At 50.5% G+C, this 16,539-nt stretch overlaps 8 protein-coding genes across 8 annotated transcripts; 3 read left to right on the top strand and 5 right to left on the bottom strand.

The window, feature by feature from the left end:
* Window positions 1-19: 19 nt before the first annotated feature.
* BO95DRAFT_442748 (tRNA (guanine26-N2)-dimethyltransferase) lies at window positions 20-2,479 on the bottom strand. Its single transcript, XM_025586504.1, has one exon. The coding sequence runs from the start codon at window positions 2,239-2,241 to the stop codon at window positions 166-168; it is 2,076 nt and encodes a 691-aa protein (XP_025442387.1). The 5' UTR covers window positions 2,242-2,479; the 3' UTR covers window positions 20-165.
* A 109-nt stretch (window positions 2,480-2,588) lies between these two features.
* On the bottom strand, window positions 2,589-4,048 carry BO95DRAFT_413536 (MCP1 family protein). Its single transcript, XM_025584287.1, has 2 exons — window positions 3,679-4,048; window positions 2,589-3,593 (listed from the first exon to the last, which is right to left on the bottom strand). The coding sequence occupies exons 1-2, from the start codon at window positions 3,908-3,910 to the stop codon at window positions 2,806-2,808; spliced, it is 1,020 nt and encodes a 339-aa protein (XP_025442386.1). The 5' UTR covers window positions 3,911-4,048; the 3' UTR covers window positions 2,589-2,805.
* Window positions 4,049-4,266: 218 nt separating this feature from the next.
* Window positions 4,267-5,666, top strand: BO95DRAFT_496324 (putative C2H2 finger domain protein; the record flags this gene model as incomplete). Its single annotated transcript, XM_025590857.1, has 3 exons — window positions 4,267-4,290; window positions 4,588-4,614; window positions 4,697-5,666. 3 exons carry the CDS (start codon window positions 4,267-4,269, stop codon window positions 5,306-5,308), a joined length of 663 nt encoding a protein of 220 aa, XP_025442385.1. The 3' UTR covers window positions 5,309-5,666.
* On the bottom strand, window positions 5,445-7,307 carry BO95DRAFT_389131 (pyruvate dehydrogenase (acetyl-transferring) subunit E1 beta). Its single transcript, XM_025583574.1, has 5 exons — window positions 7,220-7,307; window positions 6,891-7,148; window positions 6,699-6,822; window positions 6,330-6,616; window positions 5,445-6,269 (listed from the first exon to the last, which is right to left on the bottom strand). The coding sequence occupies exons 2-5, from the start codon at window positions 7,139-7,141 to the stop codon at window positions 5,798-5,800; spliced, it is 1,134 nt and encodes a 377-aa protein (XP_025442384.1). The 5' UTR covers window positions 7,142-7,148; window positions 7,220-7,307; the 3' UTR covers window positions 5,445-5,797.
* Window positions 7,308-7,476: 169 nt separating this feature from the next.
* BO95DRAFT_130417 (metallophosphoesterase family protein) lies at window positions 7,477-9,755 on the top strand. The gene is made up of 2 exons (XM_025580505.1): window positions 7,477-7,803; window positions 7,875-9,755. Exons 1-2 carry the CDS (start codon window positions 7,610-7,612, stop codon window positions 9,562-9,564), a joined length of 1,884 nt encoding a protein of 627 aa, XP_025442383.1. The 5' UTR covers window positions 7,477-7,609; the 3' UTR covers window positions 9,565-9,755.
* A 190-nt stretch (window positions 9,756-9,945) lies between these two features.
* BO95DRAFT_514391 (enoyl-[acyl-carrier-protein] reductase) lies at window positions 9,946-11,596 on the bottom strand (the record flags this gene model as incomplete). The annotated part of the gene is made up of 2 exons (XM_025591673.1): window positions 11,077-11,596; window positions 9,946-10,987 (listed from the first exon to the last, which is right to left on the bottom strand). Exons 1-2 carry the CDS (start codon window positions 11,307-11,309, stop codon window positions 9,946-9,948), a joined length of 1,275 nt encoding a protein of 424 aa, XP_025442382.1. The 5' UTR covers window positions 11,310-11,596.
* A 100-nt stretch (window positions 11,597-11,696) lies between these two features.
* Window positions 11,697-13,744, top strand: BO95DRAFT_442744 (glutamyl-tRNA(Gln) amidotransferase subunit HER2). Its single transcript, XM_025586503.1, has 4 exons — window positions 11,697-12,130; window positions 12,186-12,510; window positions 12,582-12,757; window positions 12,814-13,744. The coding sequence occupies exons 1-4, from the start codon at window positions 11,989-11,991 to the stop codon at window positions 13,683-13,685; spliced, it is 1,515 nt and encodes a 504-aa protein (XP_025442381.1). The 5' UTR covers window positions 11,697-11,988; the 3' UTR covers window positions 13,686-13,744.
* On the bottom strand, window positions 13,745-16,294 carry BO95DRAFT_442743 (SPRY domain-containing protein). Its single transcript, XM_025586502.1, has one exon. It carries the CDS (start codon window positions 15,817-15,819, stop codon window positions 13,966-13,968), a length of 1,854 nt encoding a protein of 617 aa, XP_025442380.1. The 5' UTR covers window positions 15,820-16,294; the 3' UTR covers window positions 13,745-13,965.
* Between the last annotated feature and the right edge of the window lie 245 nt (window positions 16,295-16,539).

The raw sequence follows: 16,539 nt of genomic DNA, 5'->3' as shown, positions 1-16,539 counted from the left end.
AATGCGAAGACAGTCAATTAAGGATTTATCAATAGCCCCTCTCCTATAAAAGATAGGCCTAACTCATGGTGCAGATGTTGTTCAGAGTGAAGAAGTTCACTATCATATAATAACGTATTGCCTAATGACCATGCGAAAAGAGGGGGCCAGAACCAACGGTGTTACCTACCCTCTACCAGATGCTCTACTCAAGGGACCCCAGTTTTCCCGAGGGTTAAGCTGATATCGAACAAGACGCTTTCTCGCTGAAAGCTCCTTCCCTAAACTCTCATCAAAAACCACTTCCAAAGTGCTAGGATGAGGTCTAGCTGCGGCTTTGACTCGGGCCCCTTGTCCAGAAATAGACGTTCTGGAATCGTGATGGTCATTGTTCTGTGTATCGCGTACCGATGTAGTTCCTGACGCTCGATGGGCACCGGCCCGTGTCAAAGCAGCTTCAAGCCTGCTAACTACATCCGTAATATTGTGCTCTTGCTCCATTACCAACTGAAGCTCCTTCTTCAACGACTTTAGCAGTTGCTGATCGCTGTCGCCATCTGTGGGAACCTTTCGGCATTTCGACATGATCACAGCCCCAGGACTTCCGGGTCTGAGAGCGCCCTCCCTGATCGGAGACTTCTGTCTGACCCATTCCCGCATAATCTCCCAAATCACATCCCAGGGTGCGTCAGTCCGAATTGTGTTTGGTTTCGCATGGGTGCGAGTGGCTCGGTAGCCCAAATGTCGAAGAGCCCCGCGCATCGCATCGATGGAAATGGTAGCAGTACGAAGAACCTTCGATATCGCACTCAAGCTAAAGTAGAATGGGGTTTTGTCACTCAAGGCGGGGTCAACCCGTGGAATAATGGCAGCAGTTTCGGCCCCTGCCGCCGGTGCATCGGTAGGCTTCTGTGATGTGTTGGCGTGGCCAATGTCGAAGTTCAAATCTTCCTCGAGTGCCGTTGTTAACATGCCCTCAATTCTATCAACAGTTTGATAAACATCTCGGTGTAGCTTAGGAAGCATATCAAGGATATTCTGAATGAAATGTGGATTGTGAAGTGGACCGGCCCACATTGGGCCCCCTACATGCATCTTCGAACCGCAATGTTCGCAACGGGAGTTTGAAGTTGGACCCTGCGCAAAGCCAAAATGAGGAAAAGGCTTTCCTGTTTTGTCAAGCTTCTGCTTGGTCTGCGTCAGAGGCTGGGTTGACCATGCCCCGCAGCCCTCGTCGCAATTGAAGACCGTCATCATATTTCCAGAAACAAACTTAACCTGGGCAGGGGAGCGATGAACCCGGACAAAGACTCGCGCATAGAAATCGATTGATAGAGATAATAGGGGCTCAATTGCAAGTCCATATCTGGCGGCAGACATGGCAAGCGAATGTAGGATCAAGCGCAGTCCCCCTTCGTGGCAATGCGGTCCTTTGACCGGGACGCCACCATACAAGGCGAAAGCCTTCTCAGGATACCCATGCGAAGCCCACACTCCTGCATCAGTACAAGTCACACAAAGAAGGCCTCCATCCTTTACTGCCTGGACCGCAGCGTCCATGAAAGGTGAAGCAGTGCCATATGGATCCAAATCAATGACATCGAATTTGCCGGAATGGGGCACCACGTCCTGACTCTTATCTTGCTCCAAAAGGCTGTACATGAAGACGCGTGCATCTCCTAAGTTGGGGTGGATACGGTCTTCGAGTTTGTTGTATTCGATATTTGTCTTCATTGATCGAATAGCAGATTCTGAAAGGTCGTTTGCAACAACGTAGGAAGCAAATGGGATCTCCAAGGCATAACGTAGCGCACGCAAGCCTGTAGCAGAAAGAGCATCTAGGATTGTGAATGACGGCGCAATGATCTCTTCCGAAGGCAAGTCGGGAACTGCTGCAGCGGCGGGCTCAGTTGTCTGTTCGCTTTGGTCCTTTGGCTGGTTGGCTTCGTCCTCTCGCTTGCGCTTTTTACTCTTTGTCCCACCACTTTCTGCTAGCCTCTGCCTTCGCTTTTCCGCCTTCTGTTTCTTCACATTTAAAACATGCTCCCCAAAGGCCCGGATTGCAAGAACGCTAAGGTCTCGGTTAAATTGCTGAATAGGGTTGTAGAAAACGGATTGAGATTCATCGTCAGCCTTGAGATCCTTCCTCGTGGCCTTGGAGGCAGCGTCTTGAGAGGGAGGGTTCAAAATATACGCCTTTCCTTCTTTTACAGCTCTGAAGTCCGTGCCAGCGTACTGGATCAATTGCTCCGAGGTGTCCATGGCGCGAACTTCAGTATGGAATTGGGGCGGATGATTTCGCCGAACGGGGGCTGGCGTATTCACTGTTGGGCGCAGAAGCGAGATTGACAGAACAGTAGGTACTGAAGGGTGGGAAAAACAATCGACGGGTCTAAAACGAGCAAGGATAAAATGAAAAAGGCTCATTGACTGACCTGAACGTCACAGAGAACAAGTGAAGTAGGGAGAGAATGGATATTCTGGGAGAAGTAGATTTTTCTTTTCTCCCCGCGGGGCGAGTTTGAATGGTACGAGCTCCCGGCGCCGCGCGCAAAAATAGAAAAAGGCCCGGGGTGGGGGGGCACTCTTACACCTCAGGATACCCAGCACCCTGAGCCCGATCAAAGAGAGTCTATGTAAGACAACGTTCATGTCAGGCACTTGGAACATGGGGATCTATTGTACCATCGTTGTCATTGTCATCGCCATCATCATCATCATCATCATCATCATCATCATCATTATAAGTACCAAGCCTTTCCAGGTCGCATTATGTCCAAAGGCATTCAATCTCATACACAGAATCCATGAACAAGCAGGCACTCCTCATATCCAGGATCCGATGATGGGAACTTGATTGTAGATATCGTTCCATCCACTGGCTTCCCACCCAGAGCCCTGACCGGCACGGCCAATGACTCCTAGAGCGCCAGCCAGCCAGATCGATGCTCCCACTGCAGCAATCGTATTTACAGTCCACCACATTCTCTTCTGTCTGCGGCATCGTTGCTCACTTCCAGTATAGCCAAGGTAACCCTCGAGAGACCCCTTTTTTGAATTGGGCTGCTTCCGGAGGGTTGTGACCTTCCAGCCCATCCAGGAAGCCCACCCACCAACAAAATGCCATACCCCAACAGCGACAAAACAAAGATAATATATGTTCCAGAAAATCGGAGACCGCGCAATGCCGTGAGCCACATAGCCCAGCCCCACTCCCGAGCTTCCTCCGTCGACCAGGATCGGACTAATACGATTGACGAGGACGTGCACACCAAGTAACGGAATGAGTGAATACCCCAAGCGTGCCTGCAGGCTCATCCGTGGCCAGAACGTGAGCGCATACCGCTGGGACCGGGTTTCTGCGCCATAGAGTCGGGCCCGCCGTGAGGAGCGGATATTGCGCAGAGCGATGCCAGAAAGGACATGAACCAAAACTGGCACAGTCAGAACAACATGTTCGAGTGACGGGGATTGATAGAGGGGCCTGGTGAGCAACAGATAATTTTCGCTTGCGCTTACGGAGCGGGTCGCGAGAGGAAGTATTGAGGTATTAGCAACGTGCAGAGCAAGAAATAAGCTAGGCGGATACGTCGAGTATCGTTGGAATGCAGATACTGAGGTTCAGAAAGCAAGGCGTTAGTCCACGCAGGGTCAATCGCGACGGAAGGCTAAGATGAAAAGGCAACAGAGGAGTCGTACGCCATGAATCCCAGCTATGCCCGCGGAGACCTAGGCCGAGAGACGACAGTGCGCTTATGTTCCGGCCCAATGAATCTCGAGACGCTTCTTGAAACTCCGGGGAATATTCGCCGCTCTCAAGGCCTGGGAACTCATCCTCCACTGGAGAAGGGTCGATTTCTCGCATGGAAATGAGTGACCGGGTGTCGATGTCCTCCGGCTTGTGCGAGAGGCCGTCTGGGGCAGACGCCATGGCGACAAGAGCACCGGAATTAGTTTGATATGTGTGGCAATGCAAAAAAAGGGAGATATCAATTGTTCAACACATTATTCCGTGGGACTAAACGTGGGCGATTTCCATTTTCAGTGACAAATTTCGAGAAGGAGAGGGAAAACAGACGTCACTTTGGGATGAAAGCTGGATAGTTGTACAGTACTTGTACTGTACAGTACAGTACTCAGTACATGCATAATTTGTAGCACGATGATTGGCGTTTAAACTACGCGTACCGAGCCGAACCGACCGGTGACGCGTATCTTTTTCCGGCAACAGCACGAAACAGAATGTGAAGGTATCATCTGACGTCGGTCCGTATTTCCTACTGATACATGTTTGGGTTGATTGCGATGATGGTAATGCGAACTCATGCATACGTTCATCAGAGAGCGAGTTCCGACATCCTTCCATACTAGCGCTACCCTCCTAACAGTGCTCACAGATTTTGAGATAGACTTGGCAGATTTTCCACTTGGTTGCAGTTGCCAGTGATCCAGAGTACAGTGCTCTTACGCTATCATCATCTTGTTCCAAGATGGCGCCTGCAAGTGCCCGCGACACCCTCTCTCCTTCCTAACGGGTCTTGATCCGGGGAGCGATCCTTGAGCAATTGAAGACAGGGCTTTTTTTTCTGACAGAACTTCCTTCGATAGCGCGGCTTCACCAATCCTACCCCCAAGGTATGACACCCCCCGGGCTATTAATGCCTTGCTTACCACGTCGCCTTCTGTTGACAAGCGTCTCCGACTTGCTTCTTACCAGACTGATTCGGCGCGCTCAGCCTTGAACTCGTTTACCTGCACACTGTGCAACAAATCCTACTCCCGCCACCCCGAATATGAAGCCCATATATCATCATATGATCATCAGCACCGCAAGCGCCTGCAGGATCTCAAACAGCTTTCCCGGGATCCAAACGCTGCGGAGAAAGCAAGACGAGCAGAGCGGAAAGCTGATGCGGAAGCCGGCTTAAGGGTACTAGACACCCACAAAAAGAGTCCCTCGACAACCGGAATAGGTGGTGGAAACGGCCTCAACTCTGACGGCGGGGGAGGCTTCAAGAAAGGAGGTTTCAAAAGCTCCTTTACGGCAGTAAAAGGACCCGTCGCCCCAGGTGCGCCTACCAAGAAGAACGTTCTAGGAGGGGATGACGATGATCATGAAGACTCCACCAAGCCGGAATCCGCATACTCGAGCAGTCACACTCGGAAAACGACAGCGAAACGTCCCAGTCCCCAAGATAGACAAGAGGAAAGCGATACTGAATGCGAAGCCGGTGATGAGATTTATTATAATCCTTATCACCCTACAGGTTGCTACCACGGATGTGCCGGGAGTAGGACGGACAATCGAGCTGGAATAGAAATTGTTTGAACAGATGCAACGCTTCAAACGTTACAAGACATATGACTGTATATGGTTTAGGTGGTGTTCGGTTACCCATAGTATGTCCCCTGTCCCTCCACTCGTGGTTGCGGTTTAGCATAGCATGTTCTGCAGGCGGCCTTTTCGTTCCACCATACTGGTAGAGCAAATTCCTAACTGTGAATATCAACGTGTATAAGGCATGGCATCCTCATTTAACGGTACATTTTGGTGACTGGACAACTACAAAAAGAATTTTTGAAGCATCAGCGCATGAAGAGATCTATAGGAACTAGGTCATCATGAGTTGTTGTCTAACAATGCAAATTGGAATTGGTTCTGTTGTGTAGTCGTACAAAATTCAGATCAGATGGGAAGGCAGGGCGAGATGGAATATTGGGAGTGATTGGCAACAATCACAGGGTGCTAGGCACACGAGGCTTTATTATCTGTGGTTGTTCTTCAACAGCGCTTGTTCTTCATGAAGACCGGACTATCTTACAAGCGCAGCAGCTTGGCGGCCTGGTTAACAATGGTGTCTTCCTGGGGGAAGCTCATCTGCTCCAAGCCAACGGCGTAGGGAGTAGGGACCTCAGCACCAGTGACACGGACAGCGGGTGCAGTCAAGTAATCGAAGCCATACTCCATGGAGAGAGCAAGGATCTCAGAGGCGACACCAAACATGGGGAAACCGGACTCAACACACATGATACGGCCGGTCTTCTTGAGGGACTGAATGATAGTCTCCACATCAAGAGGCTTAACAGAACGAAGGTTGATGACTTCAGCCTCCACACCGTACTTCTGCTTGAGTTGGGCAGCGGCGTTGAGCGACTGGCCGACACAGCGGGAGAGAGAAACAATGGTGAGGTCCTTGCCAGGGCGTTCGATTTTAGCCTTGCCAATGGGAAGGACAAAGTCATTCTTCTGGGCGGCCTCACTCATGGGGAAGGCCTGACCGTACAGAAGCCTGTCGACCTCTGTCAGCACTGACAAAAGTTGATGTGATGGTTGTTAATGGATGACCTACTCATTTTCCAGAACAACAACGGGGTTGGGGTCACGAATGGCAGCCTTCAGCAAACCCTTGGCATCTTCGGCGCTCCAGGGAGCAACAACCTTCAAACCAGGGATGCTACCGTACCATGCAGAATAATCCTGAGAGTGCTGAGCAGCAACACCGGCAGCAAATCCATTAGGCCCGCGAAAAGTGATGTTGCAAGGTTGAATTCCTCCGGACATGTAGTGCGTCTTGGCAGCGGAGTTGATGATCTGATCGATGGATTGCATGGCAAAATTGAAGGTCATGAACTCGCACTAGAAAGAAGAAAGAGGCAAGTTAGTGAGGCACGCGCGTCAGGCGTTTGCTCGCCTTTAGCTTCCATTGATCGAGACTCACAATTGGGTGCAGGCCGGCAAGAGCAGCGCCGACAGCGAGACCAGTGAAGCCAGCCTCCGTGATGGGGGTGTCGATGACTCTCTTCGGACCGAAGCGGTCCAACAGACCTCTCGTCACCTTGTATCTGTAAGATTTGAGCCAGGTCAGACTGGGGAGCTTCGAGCAAATTTGATGAAAAAGGGGTTTACAGACGCTCCGTTGTACTGCGCGACTTCCTCGCCCATGATGAAAGTTTTCTCATTGCCCTCAAGCTCCTCCGCGAGCGCCTCGTTCAGAGCATCACGAACTGTGACCTCCTTGGTACCAGTCTCGGTGGCGTAACCCCGGAAGCGCAGGACGGAAGGTGTGCAGGTAGTTTGCGAGAAAGCCGGGCGAAGAGGAGTTGAGGGAAGGCGCGAGGAAAGCAGACGAGCTGCTGGGCGGAAAAGTCGGGGAGCAGCCATGGCCGAACTGGAGAGTTGGACGAGGAGATTAGAATAAGTGATCAATGGTCTAGGCCAAGCGAGAGGAGGGATACAGACTAGAAGAAGCAATCGGACAGCACCTTGAAGAGCCTCGTAACTTGTCCAACACGGGAATCTTTCGTTCAATGAGAGATGTGGTTTTTGGTGAGAGCTTCGAGAAAGACTGTTGGGCCCGGGCTGGCTGACTAAGTTAATATTCTCACCGGCGCCTTCTTCCGTTCCGTGGAATTTCCGCGTGACTGCCGATAAGGGAACCATCGGCGATAAGGCTTTCCCGGAGTATTGACTCTTCGGAGTTGTTTGTATATTGGCGGAGTTGAGTATAGTACAATAGCTAATTACTACTACACCGACATTACGACGGAGTTCAACAGAGTATTCGTTTTTTTCGGTCTCATCACTCACATACTACTTTCGTTATCCTCACCTCGTCCGGGTCAAATCATCATGACCCATACTTCTTTTGCAGCAGCAGCTGTAGTGCTCTTGCTGTCGTCCTCTCCCTTTACCTCGATCGTCTGCGCACTACAGCCCTCTGCTCCGGACCCTGTCGCTGCGCCATTGCGCGACCTAGAATTGGGGCAACTCAACTTTCTACATACTACAGACACCCACGGCTGGCTGGCTGGACACTTACAAGAGTATGAAACTCGGATGTCCTTTTCAAAGCTTTACCAAATGGGTTCTTGCTGATTGAGTACCCGTGTGCTAGACCCTCTTATGCGGCGGACTGGGGGGACTACATCTCTTTTGCCGCCCGCATGCGTGACAAAGCCGAATCGGATGGCTCAGATCTGTTGGTCATCGATACAGGTGATCGAGTCGAAGGTAATGGTCTGTATGATTCTTCGGAGCCCAAGGGCGTCTACCTCTCCGACATCTTGCGAGAACAACACATAGACCTTCTGTCATCGGGAAACCATGAGCTGTACAATCGGACGACGTCCCAAGCAGAGTTCTTCACCACTATTCCCAACTTCCGTGGAAACTACCTAGCATCGAATATCGATATTCTACACCCAGCAATTAACGAATTCGTTCCTTTGGCGCCTCGATTTAAGAAATTTACCACGCAAAACCAAGGGATTCGCATCATTGCCTTCGGCTTTCTGTTCAATTTTAAGAAGAATGACAACAACACTATTGTTCGGTCTGTAGAGCAGACTATCAAAGAAGACTGGTTCCAAGAAGCCATTAGAGACAAAGATGTGGACCTCTTTCTTGTCCTTGGTCATGTCCCTGTGCGCTCCGTTGAATATGATGCTGTGTACCGGGAGATCCGCGCTATCCGGTGGGATACACCTATCCAGTTCTTTGGGGGGCATTACCACATTCGGGATTATGTGCGGTACGACTCCAAAGCCTACGGACTTGCGAGTGGCCGTTTCATGGAAACTATTGGCTTCATGTCAATCGATGGGCTGTCCACCAGCAAACATCACATAAAGCCCGCCCTGGCAGCGCCTAAGTTTAGTCGGAAGTATATCGATAACAATTTGTTCTCATTCTACCACCACACCGGCCTGGATGAGGGCACATTCCACACGGAGCATGGCCGGAATGTATCCTTACTTATCCAACAATCCAGAAGCGCTCTCAAGTTGGACAAAATTCACGGTTGTGCTCCAAGGGATCTCTGGATGTCACGCGTCAAGTACCCTCACGAGAACAATATATACACATGGCTAGAGGAAGAAGTGCTCTCAGTCTCTCTAAAAGATGAGTCACGTACTGGCAAGCCGGCGCTTGCTATTGTTAATACGGGGGCTATTCGCTTCGATATTTTCAGAGGCCCTTTCACCCAGGATACAACATATATTGTCTCCCCCTTTTCCAGTGGTTTCCGTTACGTCAAAGATGTTCCTTACCACAAAGCGAAGTTCGTGGTCGAGGTACTCAACAAACAGCCTCAAATAATGACCGAGCAGCGTCAACATGTGGGTCTACCGACCTGGCCACTCGCACCGCCTGAGCAATCAGCACATGCAGACGCTAACCGTGGCGAGAGTTTGCGCCCTGGATGGTACGCTCCAGGCTCGCTTACCGACCAGGCTTTACTTTCAATGAAGGACTATGCCGGGCCTAACCTAATTCCAGGGTATACTACCACCGATGATGCTGGGACTGATGGTGATGATACCGTCCATTCTCCTCTCACATTCTATCGAGTACCAAACTGCATTCAATCCCTGGTATCTCCGACCGCATCTGACCAGCCTGAAACGGTGGATTTGGTTTACATCGATTTTATTGAGCCCTATGTAGCTCTAGCGGCCAAGTTCGCAAGCCTTGATGTGGATTTTACGCGAGACAGTGACGTCTACATGCCATCCACTAGTCTAACAAGCCTGATTCTGAACTGGGTCAAGACGAACTGGGGCTGCGAAGACGGGTCTTTGTGATCCGAACTGAATTTCGTGACCGGACACATTGACCGATGCAGAATATGATGCTTGACGGCCTCCGTTTCCTTGGGTGTTGGAGCTACGAAATTGACAGACGGCATGCGCCATCGTAGATCGCCAGATCTCATAGCTTCCTTGTTTTTCTGTACTGGAAAGCAAGAAATCAATTGTTCAGTATCACTCGTAGCTTGCTGGAAGGGCTTCTTCTCAGGAGACCTTCATATGAACATGATAATGAAAGTTACCCCTTGGGAGAGTGGATCGACAATTTTATTATACATGTAAGCAAGATTGACTAGCTTTGCACGATTGTCACGGCCGAATTTCAAGCTTGCGCTTCGGTGCTGTCATAAGTAAATTCACACTTCTATGCGGGATTCATTCCTCTGCCTCGTACCGGAGCAAGCCCTTTCCACTCCGGAAGCCACTGAGTGTTTCCTGCACGCCCCCTACAAGCTCCGCACACTCTGTGTCCCAACGCCATTTAAGCTCCTCCACGGGAATATCCTTGAACTTGCCTGTCCGGGTCAACTGCAACACATCATTGATAGTGTTTTCCTTGAGCTGTGGGTTCTTGTCGCCCCATTTGCTGACCCAGAAACCATGAAAAACAAGATCCTTGAATATGAGCAGACCGGATGGCAGGGCAACCGGCTGCTTCGACATGGCTCCATATGTGACTAGACGCGAGCCCGGTGCAAGCGTTTTGGCTAGCGCAGTCGCGCTTTTCCCGCCAACGCAGTTCAGGGCCAACCGGATTGGCTCCCTCCCCTTGCGTGTAAGATCATGCACAAGATTCTTGAATTCGCCGGAGAGCAGCTCGGCTTCTGTCACTACGGCCGTCGCGCCCAGGTCACGCAGTTCCTGCTTCAATTTTTCGGTCTCCTCGGGCGTCTTCCGTTCCCGCACAACATTTAGTGTTTTGATGCCCCATTCTCGCGCCAGTTGGATGGTAGCTCGTCCAACACCGCTATTTGCTCCATTTTGAATCAACCATTCTTCCCCAGCGCGCATCCAGTCCCAGTCACAAAAATCCTTGATCATCCGGTACGCGGTCACAGGATTCACGCTGACGGTACTGATCTGAAGCGGGGTCAGGCCTTCCTTATTTTCGATTCTGATCAGTTGAGACTCGTCCATCTGAGCGTGAGTGCGCCAGGTCCCCTGTCCAGTCTGCTTCATTACCACCCAATCTCCCTTGCTGAGGTTGGTGACATGTGAGCCCGTAGCGATGACCTCAAACGCGCCTTCGTTACCGGCTACAGCGCACGGTGCTTGTGTACCAAGCGATGTCTGGAAGGGTGGCTTACTCGGATAGACGCCTTGGATCTGGTTCACATCAGCTGGATTTAGCGGAGCAGCAAGTAGACGAAGGTTGACTTGGGTTCCATGGGGCGCCGATATAGAATGCTTGTGAAGCCTTAAGCTAAGTCTCAGCCACGGTCCTGCATTTGCGTGCTTCGATGAGCCAGGAAAGGCCCTGGGGCACGGGGCATAGACAAGACTTACTGCAGAACATCCTTAGGTTCCCCGTAACGAGAATAAACGAGGGCCTTAGCCTGGGTGTACCCGTAGACCGAGATCCACCTTTTGCTCTCCACTGAGTGACGGCAATTGAATTCTTGCCATTGATTTTGCGTCGGCGCAGTGAGCGACGCAGAGACTCTGACTCTGGAACTCAGTCCTCCGACGCGGCTGCGGGAAGCACCGAACGCTGACCGTACCAAGCTGTTGGAGAGCATATTGACAGGGTCGAACAATATTCTCCGACGTACAGAGTCAATCCTCAAGTTGTGATATATTGTGACGTACAGAGTCAATCCTCACGTTGTGATATATTGTAGATGATTCTGAAGCACTTCGTCGGTTTCCTGGGGGAGAGAGCAAAGCCAGGGGAAGGGAGAGCGAAAGAAAGAGATAGCATGTGCATGACGTCGTTTCCTCTTCGGGCCGACGGAGCTGGAGAGACAGCGTTGCGGGTATGACTTTTCCAGCTGCAGTCTCCGTACGGAATACGTACTCTGTACACTGTCACGGGTGTACTTAAATCAACTGACCTATGTACAGTACGGAGTAATCGCAAGCTTTATTGTAGCTTGAGTCATCTGAAGCTGTCAACCCGTGCACGTATCACTCAGATCTCTTGCGGTTTAGATTTTGTTTCTTGAACTAAAACAACTGGAAACACATACACAAGCAGTACGGAGAGAGACTTCTCGGTCTTCAGGTACCAGAGAGAGCTGTCGACTACAGGTAAGGTATTTACCGATACAGAATTCGGCAATGCTCACCGCTCGGCGCATCCAAAGGGTGTAAAGGGTTCACTCGGAAATATTGCCCTCTCTATGTTGGTCTCCGCCTCTTCTCCGCATTCTCTCATTTCACAACGCAGCCAACTCACTGTATCATACTAAATCCTAAATGTCCTCCCTCTTGCGCGAAGCAGAGAGATGCATCGCCAACCAGAATTCATACACCGCTTTAAATGCCTTAATCAGTACATTGCACTCCTCAGGCCAATGGCTGGATCGAATCAGAGGGGCAGATACGCGGCGCGCACAAGGTACCACCAATATTTGACAACGTCACTTGATCTTCTTTTCCTCATACTTGCGCAGGTCGACCTGAGTCACGGCTAGATGGACGGCTAGTGGTTATCAAGGATAACATATGTACACGCGAACTTCCAACCACATGTGCTTCGAGAGCTCTAGATAAGTTTACCAGTCCTTTCAATGCGACTATCGTCCAACAATTGGAGGATGCTGGGGCCATTGTGGCCGGGAAGGCGAACCTTGATGAATTTGGGATGGGCTCGCACTCGGTGAATTCCTATTTCGGTCCCGTCAAAAATATGTACCGCAGTCGCAATGCAGAAGATCTATCAGCCGGCGGAAGCTCGGGGGGCAGTGCGGTGGCTGTTGCTACAGAACAATGTTACACGTACGTGTGGTCTCTATCGAAGCATCCATCGGGTCATGGAGGACGACATCTAACAATATACACACATACAGAGCACTGGGAACTGACACGGGGGGCTCTGTTCGGCTCCCTGCCGCCTACACGGGGATAGTGGGTTTCAAGCCTTCTTACGGACTGATTTCCCGTTGGGGGGTAGTCGCTTATGCGAACTCATTGGATACAGTGGGTATTTTCGGGAGAGAGGTGTCTAGTGTACGTGATGTATTTGGTATGCATTCTCGTATTCACAACGTATCACCTCAAAGAAGTTGTTAACTTCCGCAGACATACTGAACCAGCACGACCCGCGCGACCCAACTAATCTATCTCCTGGTACTCGATCGCGGATCGATGACCACTTCGCCTCACCTCGCCTTGCATCTCGGACGACGACAAATTCCCTCAAGATTGGCGTTCCGGTAGAATACAACATTTCTGAGCTGGCACCTTCCGTACGACGTGCCTGGTCTCGCTCACTGAATCATATGCTACAGCAGGGACATACTATCCACCCTGTGTCTCTTCCAACGACCCAGATTGCCTTGTCAGCCTATTATGTCCTTGCGCCCGCTGAAGCATCCTCTAACCTGGCTAAATATGACGGCGTTCGTTATGGAACGAGTCTCAATGGTGACCACTACCATCCTCAGATGAACAGCTATCTATATGCACGAACGCGAGGCGAGGGATTAGGGTCCGAAGTCAAGCGAAGAATTTTACTTGGGGCTTTTAGTCTAAGCGCCGGCGCTATAGACAACTACTTCATACAGGCGCAGCGCATTCGTCGTCTCGTACAGCGAGATTTCAATGCGATTTTCCTGGCCAAACATCCACTAATGCCTCGTCCACTTGATGGGGATGAAGTGAATTTTAAGGGCAGCCAAGCCCAAGTTGATGTTTTGATATGTCCGACGGCACCCTCTTCGCCGCCAGCTCTGTCGAACCTTGTTGGCGAAGGCGCCAATTGCCCCCCCTTGGATGCTTATATGAATGATGTCTTCACAGTGCCTGCCAGCTTGGCAGGTCTTCCAGCTGCCTCAGTCCCGGTCACGGACGAAAGCACTGAGAGCTTGGCCGGCGTCCAAATAATAGGCCAGTACGGTGATGACGCCCTAGTCTTGGAAGTGGCCGGACTGCTCTCCAACGAGCGCCTTTAGAAATAGGAAATCTTGTAATAGACTTAAGATTCGATCGAAGAAACTTATACACTACATCAATTCGATTCCCATCTGAAGATAAAGACCACCACTCCAGCTTTGTGAGCGCTGACGCAGCCTTGGGGTAAGTACTATTGACTATTAAGCATACGTGTGTATATCCTTGCCATTGCCGCAAGAAATTCGACATAGGACCTTCGAATTCGGTGACTAGGTCCATGTCTTTGAATACAAATATCATGCAAAAGGGTATCATGCGATGCGAATCGAATTTCGTCGTTCATGACATTTCCACGTCTTCATCGCCCGCCGCGGTGTCTAGTGCCGCAGACAATTGTGTCCCCAGATCAAGTGTACCCGCAGTATCAAGACTCATTACATTTTCAGAAGTGGTGTGACCTGGGCCATGGTCCCCTAGAGTGGCGGGCTCGTGGCTAGTGACGTTGGCTAGAGTTGCATCATGAACTCTAGAATCGGATGGTATAGTAGACTCGTAGGCAATCTCCACGCCCCCCCTCATCACCTCCGAGCCCCCGACAACTGCTCCAGGACCAGACCCATCGACTTCAGCATTGCCAACAACATTACCATCCACACCGCCCCAAACGCACATGGCTTCCACTTCATCAACGATATCGGCGATGACATCTTCAACTATCTGCTCGTTAAATCGCTCTCCTATCCCGTACACTGGCTCGTTGCTCTCGGTATGGGCTGGTGGACCAAACCACCATGGACCATCGAAGCGGCATTCAACAGCACCTCCACCGTAACAACTAACAGCAGGGTAATAACCGATCATCCCATCATCGGCGTTCTCACGCTCCCCGATTCCCAGATTATTGGTGCCATTGGCCAATCTGCTCGCGGGAGGGAGAAATGCATACAGTTCTTTGAAGGGAGTGCCCATCTTCACTCCATTTTTGAATACTGTGATACTGGAACCAGGAAGGGTACGTAAAGATGCATCTTCGCCATTGAGCGGGGAAGGCGGACCGAATGTCGGCGTCTCTTTAAGGTTGAATGCATAATCCCGTAGTTGTTTCGTGGGAAAAACATTTGATTGTTGCCAGCAGAAATCAGACTTGTAATGGAACGGAATGCGGTCACGGATGATGTTGGTGACGGACGGTGGGTCTGAAGTCGTGATTGAAGCATCACCATGGGCATTGGGCTCATATGTGCCTTCAACGATTTTCTTGTGAAGGGCCAGGGGGGGCAGCGTGATTAGAAGCCCAATGACATCCCCTTCTCGAATGGACTCGCCTTTTGGAAAGAAGTATTCGCAACGCATTCGATTGACCACCTCGCCATTCACATCACGTATACCATAGCCGTAACAGTCTATTCCGACATTGACATCAAGATCAGCTTCCCTCCGTGCGAATCCGAGACGGACATGACCTCGTGCAGGAATTAAAGTGTTTCCAACTGAAGCTGGCGGTGAATCATTCACAACACCACTTACTATGCGCGCCTCATAATAGTAAGATCCTTCTCGCGCGCACACGTTGGCTCGTGCAGTATGCCAAGGCTCGTTGGTCGTTACAGCACGAGCATCTTTTGTGAAGAGAATCGCAGCGGGTGAGTCTTCAAAGCTAAACCGAGCATGGTAGGGTGAGACATCAGTTTGTCGATACTTGATGTGTGGAAAGGCTGGGTCGGCAATTGCGTAGCTATAACGGAAACCATTCTTATTCGTAAGCTTGTCGACAACCTCATAAAAATCCCATCTCTGACCCGTAACCTCTGACTTCTTTGTGTTCACAAAATTCATCTGACGAGGTTGCGGGGGCAATAAATCCGAAGCTCGAGGCTCAGCAAGCAACAAAGGTCGCAAGATGCTTAAGTCCGAACTCGGAAGCGCGGTGCTTTGAACAATAATAGTCCTCTTCTTGGTGGGCTGTGATTCTTGATCCAGAGCTCTAGCCTCGCGCTTCTTGCGGCTATCCCGTTTTGTGCGCTTCGACCTTGTACTATCGGCTTGTACTGATGCATTACTAGGCGGCGCAGGAGAAGATCTGACATTTGTGTCTGCTAGGGACCCACCGAGCGGTGCGCCCCCAGAGGGCACTGTTGAAGATTCCACATTGGAGGGAGGCGCTGAAACCCCTGTCTGTTGCGTAGAAGCCATGGCGGCGAGGGCCTTATGATATGAGAATAGCCGGGGTTTGACGTCGTCACACCACACTATTTTTCTGAATTGAAGCACTCCTAGAACGCCTAGACCTTCAACTGGGGTCGCCTTAAATTCTCTAAGAAATCGTATTGACGTGACAGGTAGAAGGACTCAAGCTTCTAATGAATTAGAAGGCCTGTCTGTGTGCACTCAGATCTGCAAGCTCCTGAGGCGATCATGACTAGTTAGAAGCATAAACGGAATTTGGAAGAAAAGGGAAGCCCCAGGTGTGCTTGGCTGATAGTCAGCAGATGACCTGCAGTCCCCATCATCTGCAAATACAAAGGACTATGACAAAACATGAAGCTAGTACTAATTGATAAAACCCGCCAGCAACTTACCTGAAAGCGAACGAGCATGTATTTTGAATTTGCTAAAATTATTTAGGCTGCGCTGTATGATCAGCAGCCATAGCAATATTAGATGAGCACCATATTCGAAGTTATTTGGTCGCCGAGACATAACTTGCAAGGGCGGAAAGCATTCGAGCGAGATAACTATGGGGCGGTGAAGATATCTACTAGGTTGGTACGGTCAGGGTCACGGGTACTGCCGGCATTTTCCTAATCCGAATGAGGTTTATAAGCAACCAATCCCCATAATGGAGGGGTATGGGCGGTAGGTTTCAAATTGAGCCACTCATGATACAAGTTTAAAGGCGGTCAGACATGAGAA

The sequence above is a fragment of the Aspergillus brunneoviolaceus genome (assembly GCF_003184695.1).
Source record: "Aspergillus brunneoviolaceus CBS 621.78 unplaced genomic scaffold BO95scaffold_33, whole genome shotgun sequence".
Lineage (NCBI taxonomy): Eukaryota > Fungi > Ascomycota > Eurotiomycetes > Eurotiales > Aspergillaceae > Aspergillus > Aspergillus brunneoviolaceus.
This window is presented reverse-complemented; position numbering and strand designations above follow the sequence as displayed.

Bases quoted from the DNA above. Each gene is read 5' to 3' on its own strand.
- BO95DRAFT_442743 (XM_025586502.1), bottom strand. From the start codon at position 15,819: ATGGCTTCTACGCAACAGACAGGGGTTTCAGCGCCTCCCTCCAATGTG.
- BO95DRAFT_130417 (XM_025580505.1), top strand. From the start codon at position 7,610: ATGACCCATACTTCTTTTGCAGCAGCAGCTGTAGTGCTCTTGCTGTCG. The intron at 7,804-7,874 runs GTATGAAACTCG...CCCGTGTGCTAG, and splicing joins CTGGCTGGACACTTACAAGA to ACCCTCTTATGCGGCGGACT.
- BO95DRAFT_413536 (XM_025584287.1), bottom strand. From the start codon at position 3,910: ATGGCGTCTGCCCCAGACGGCCTCTCGCACAAGCCGGAGGACATCGAC. The intron at 3,594-3,678 runs GTACGACTCCTC...TCTGAACCTCAG, and splicing joins GCATAGCTGGGATTCATGGC to TATCTGCATTCCAACGATAC.
- BO95DRAFT_442748 (XM_025586504.1), bottom strand. From the start codon at position 2,241: ATGGACACCTCGGAGCAATTGATCCAGTACGCTGGCACGGACTTCAGA.
- BO95DRAFT_442744 (XM_025586503.1), top strand. From the start codon at position 11,989: ATGTCCTCCCTCTTGCGCGAAGCAGAGAGATGCATCGCCAACCAGAAT. The intron at 12,131-12,185 runs GTACCACCAATA...ATACTTGCGCAG, and splicing joins AGATACGCGGCGCGCACAAG to GTCGACCTGAGTCACGGCTA. The intron at 12,758-12,813 runs GTATGCATTCTC...TAACTTCCGCAG, and splicing joins TAGTGTACGTGATGTATTTG to ACATACTGAACCAGCACGAC.
- BO95DRAFT_389131 (XM_025583574.1), bottom strand. From the start codon at position 7,141: ATGGCTGCTCCCCGACTTTTCCGCCCAGCAGCTCGTCTGCTTTCCTCG. The intron at 6,617-6,698 runs GTGAGTCTCGAT...TCTTCTTTCTAG, and splicing joins TTGCCGGCCTGCACCCAATT to TGCGAGTTCATGACCTTCAA. The intron at 6,270-6,329 runs GTAGGTCATCCA...AGAGGTCGACAG, and splicing joins GTTGTTGTTCTGGAAAATGA to GCTTCTGTACGGTCAGGCCT.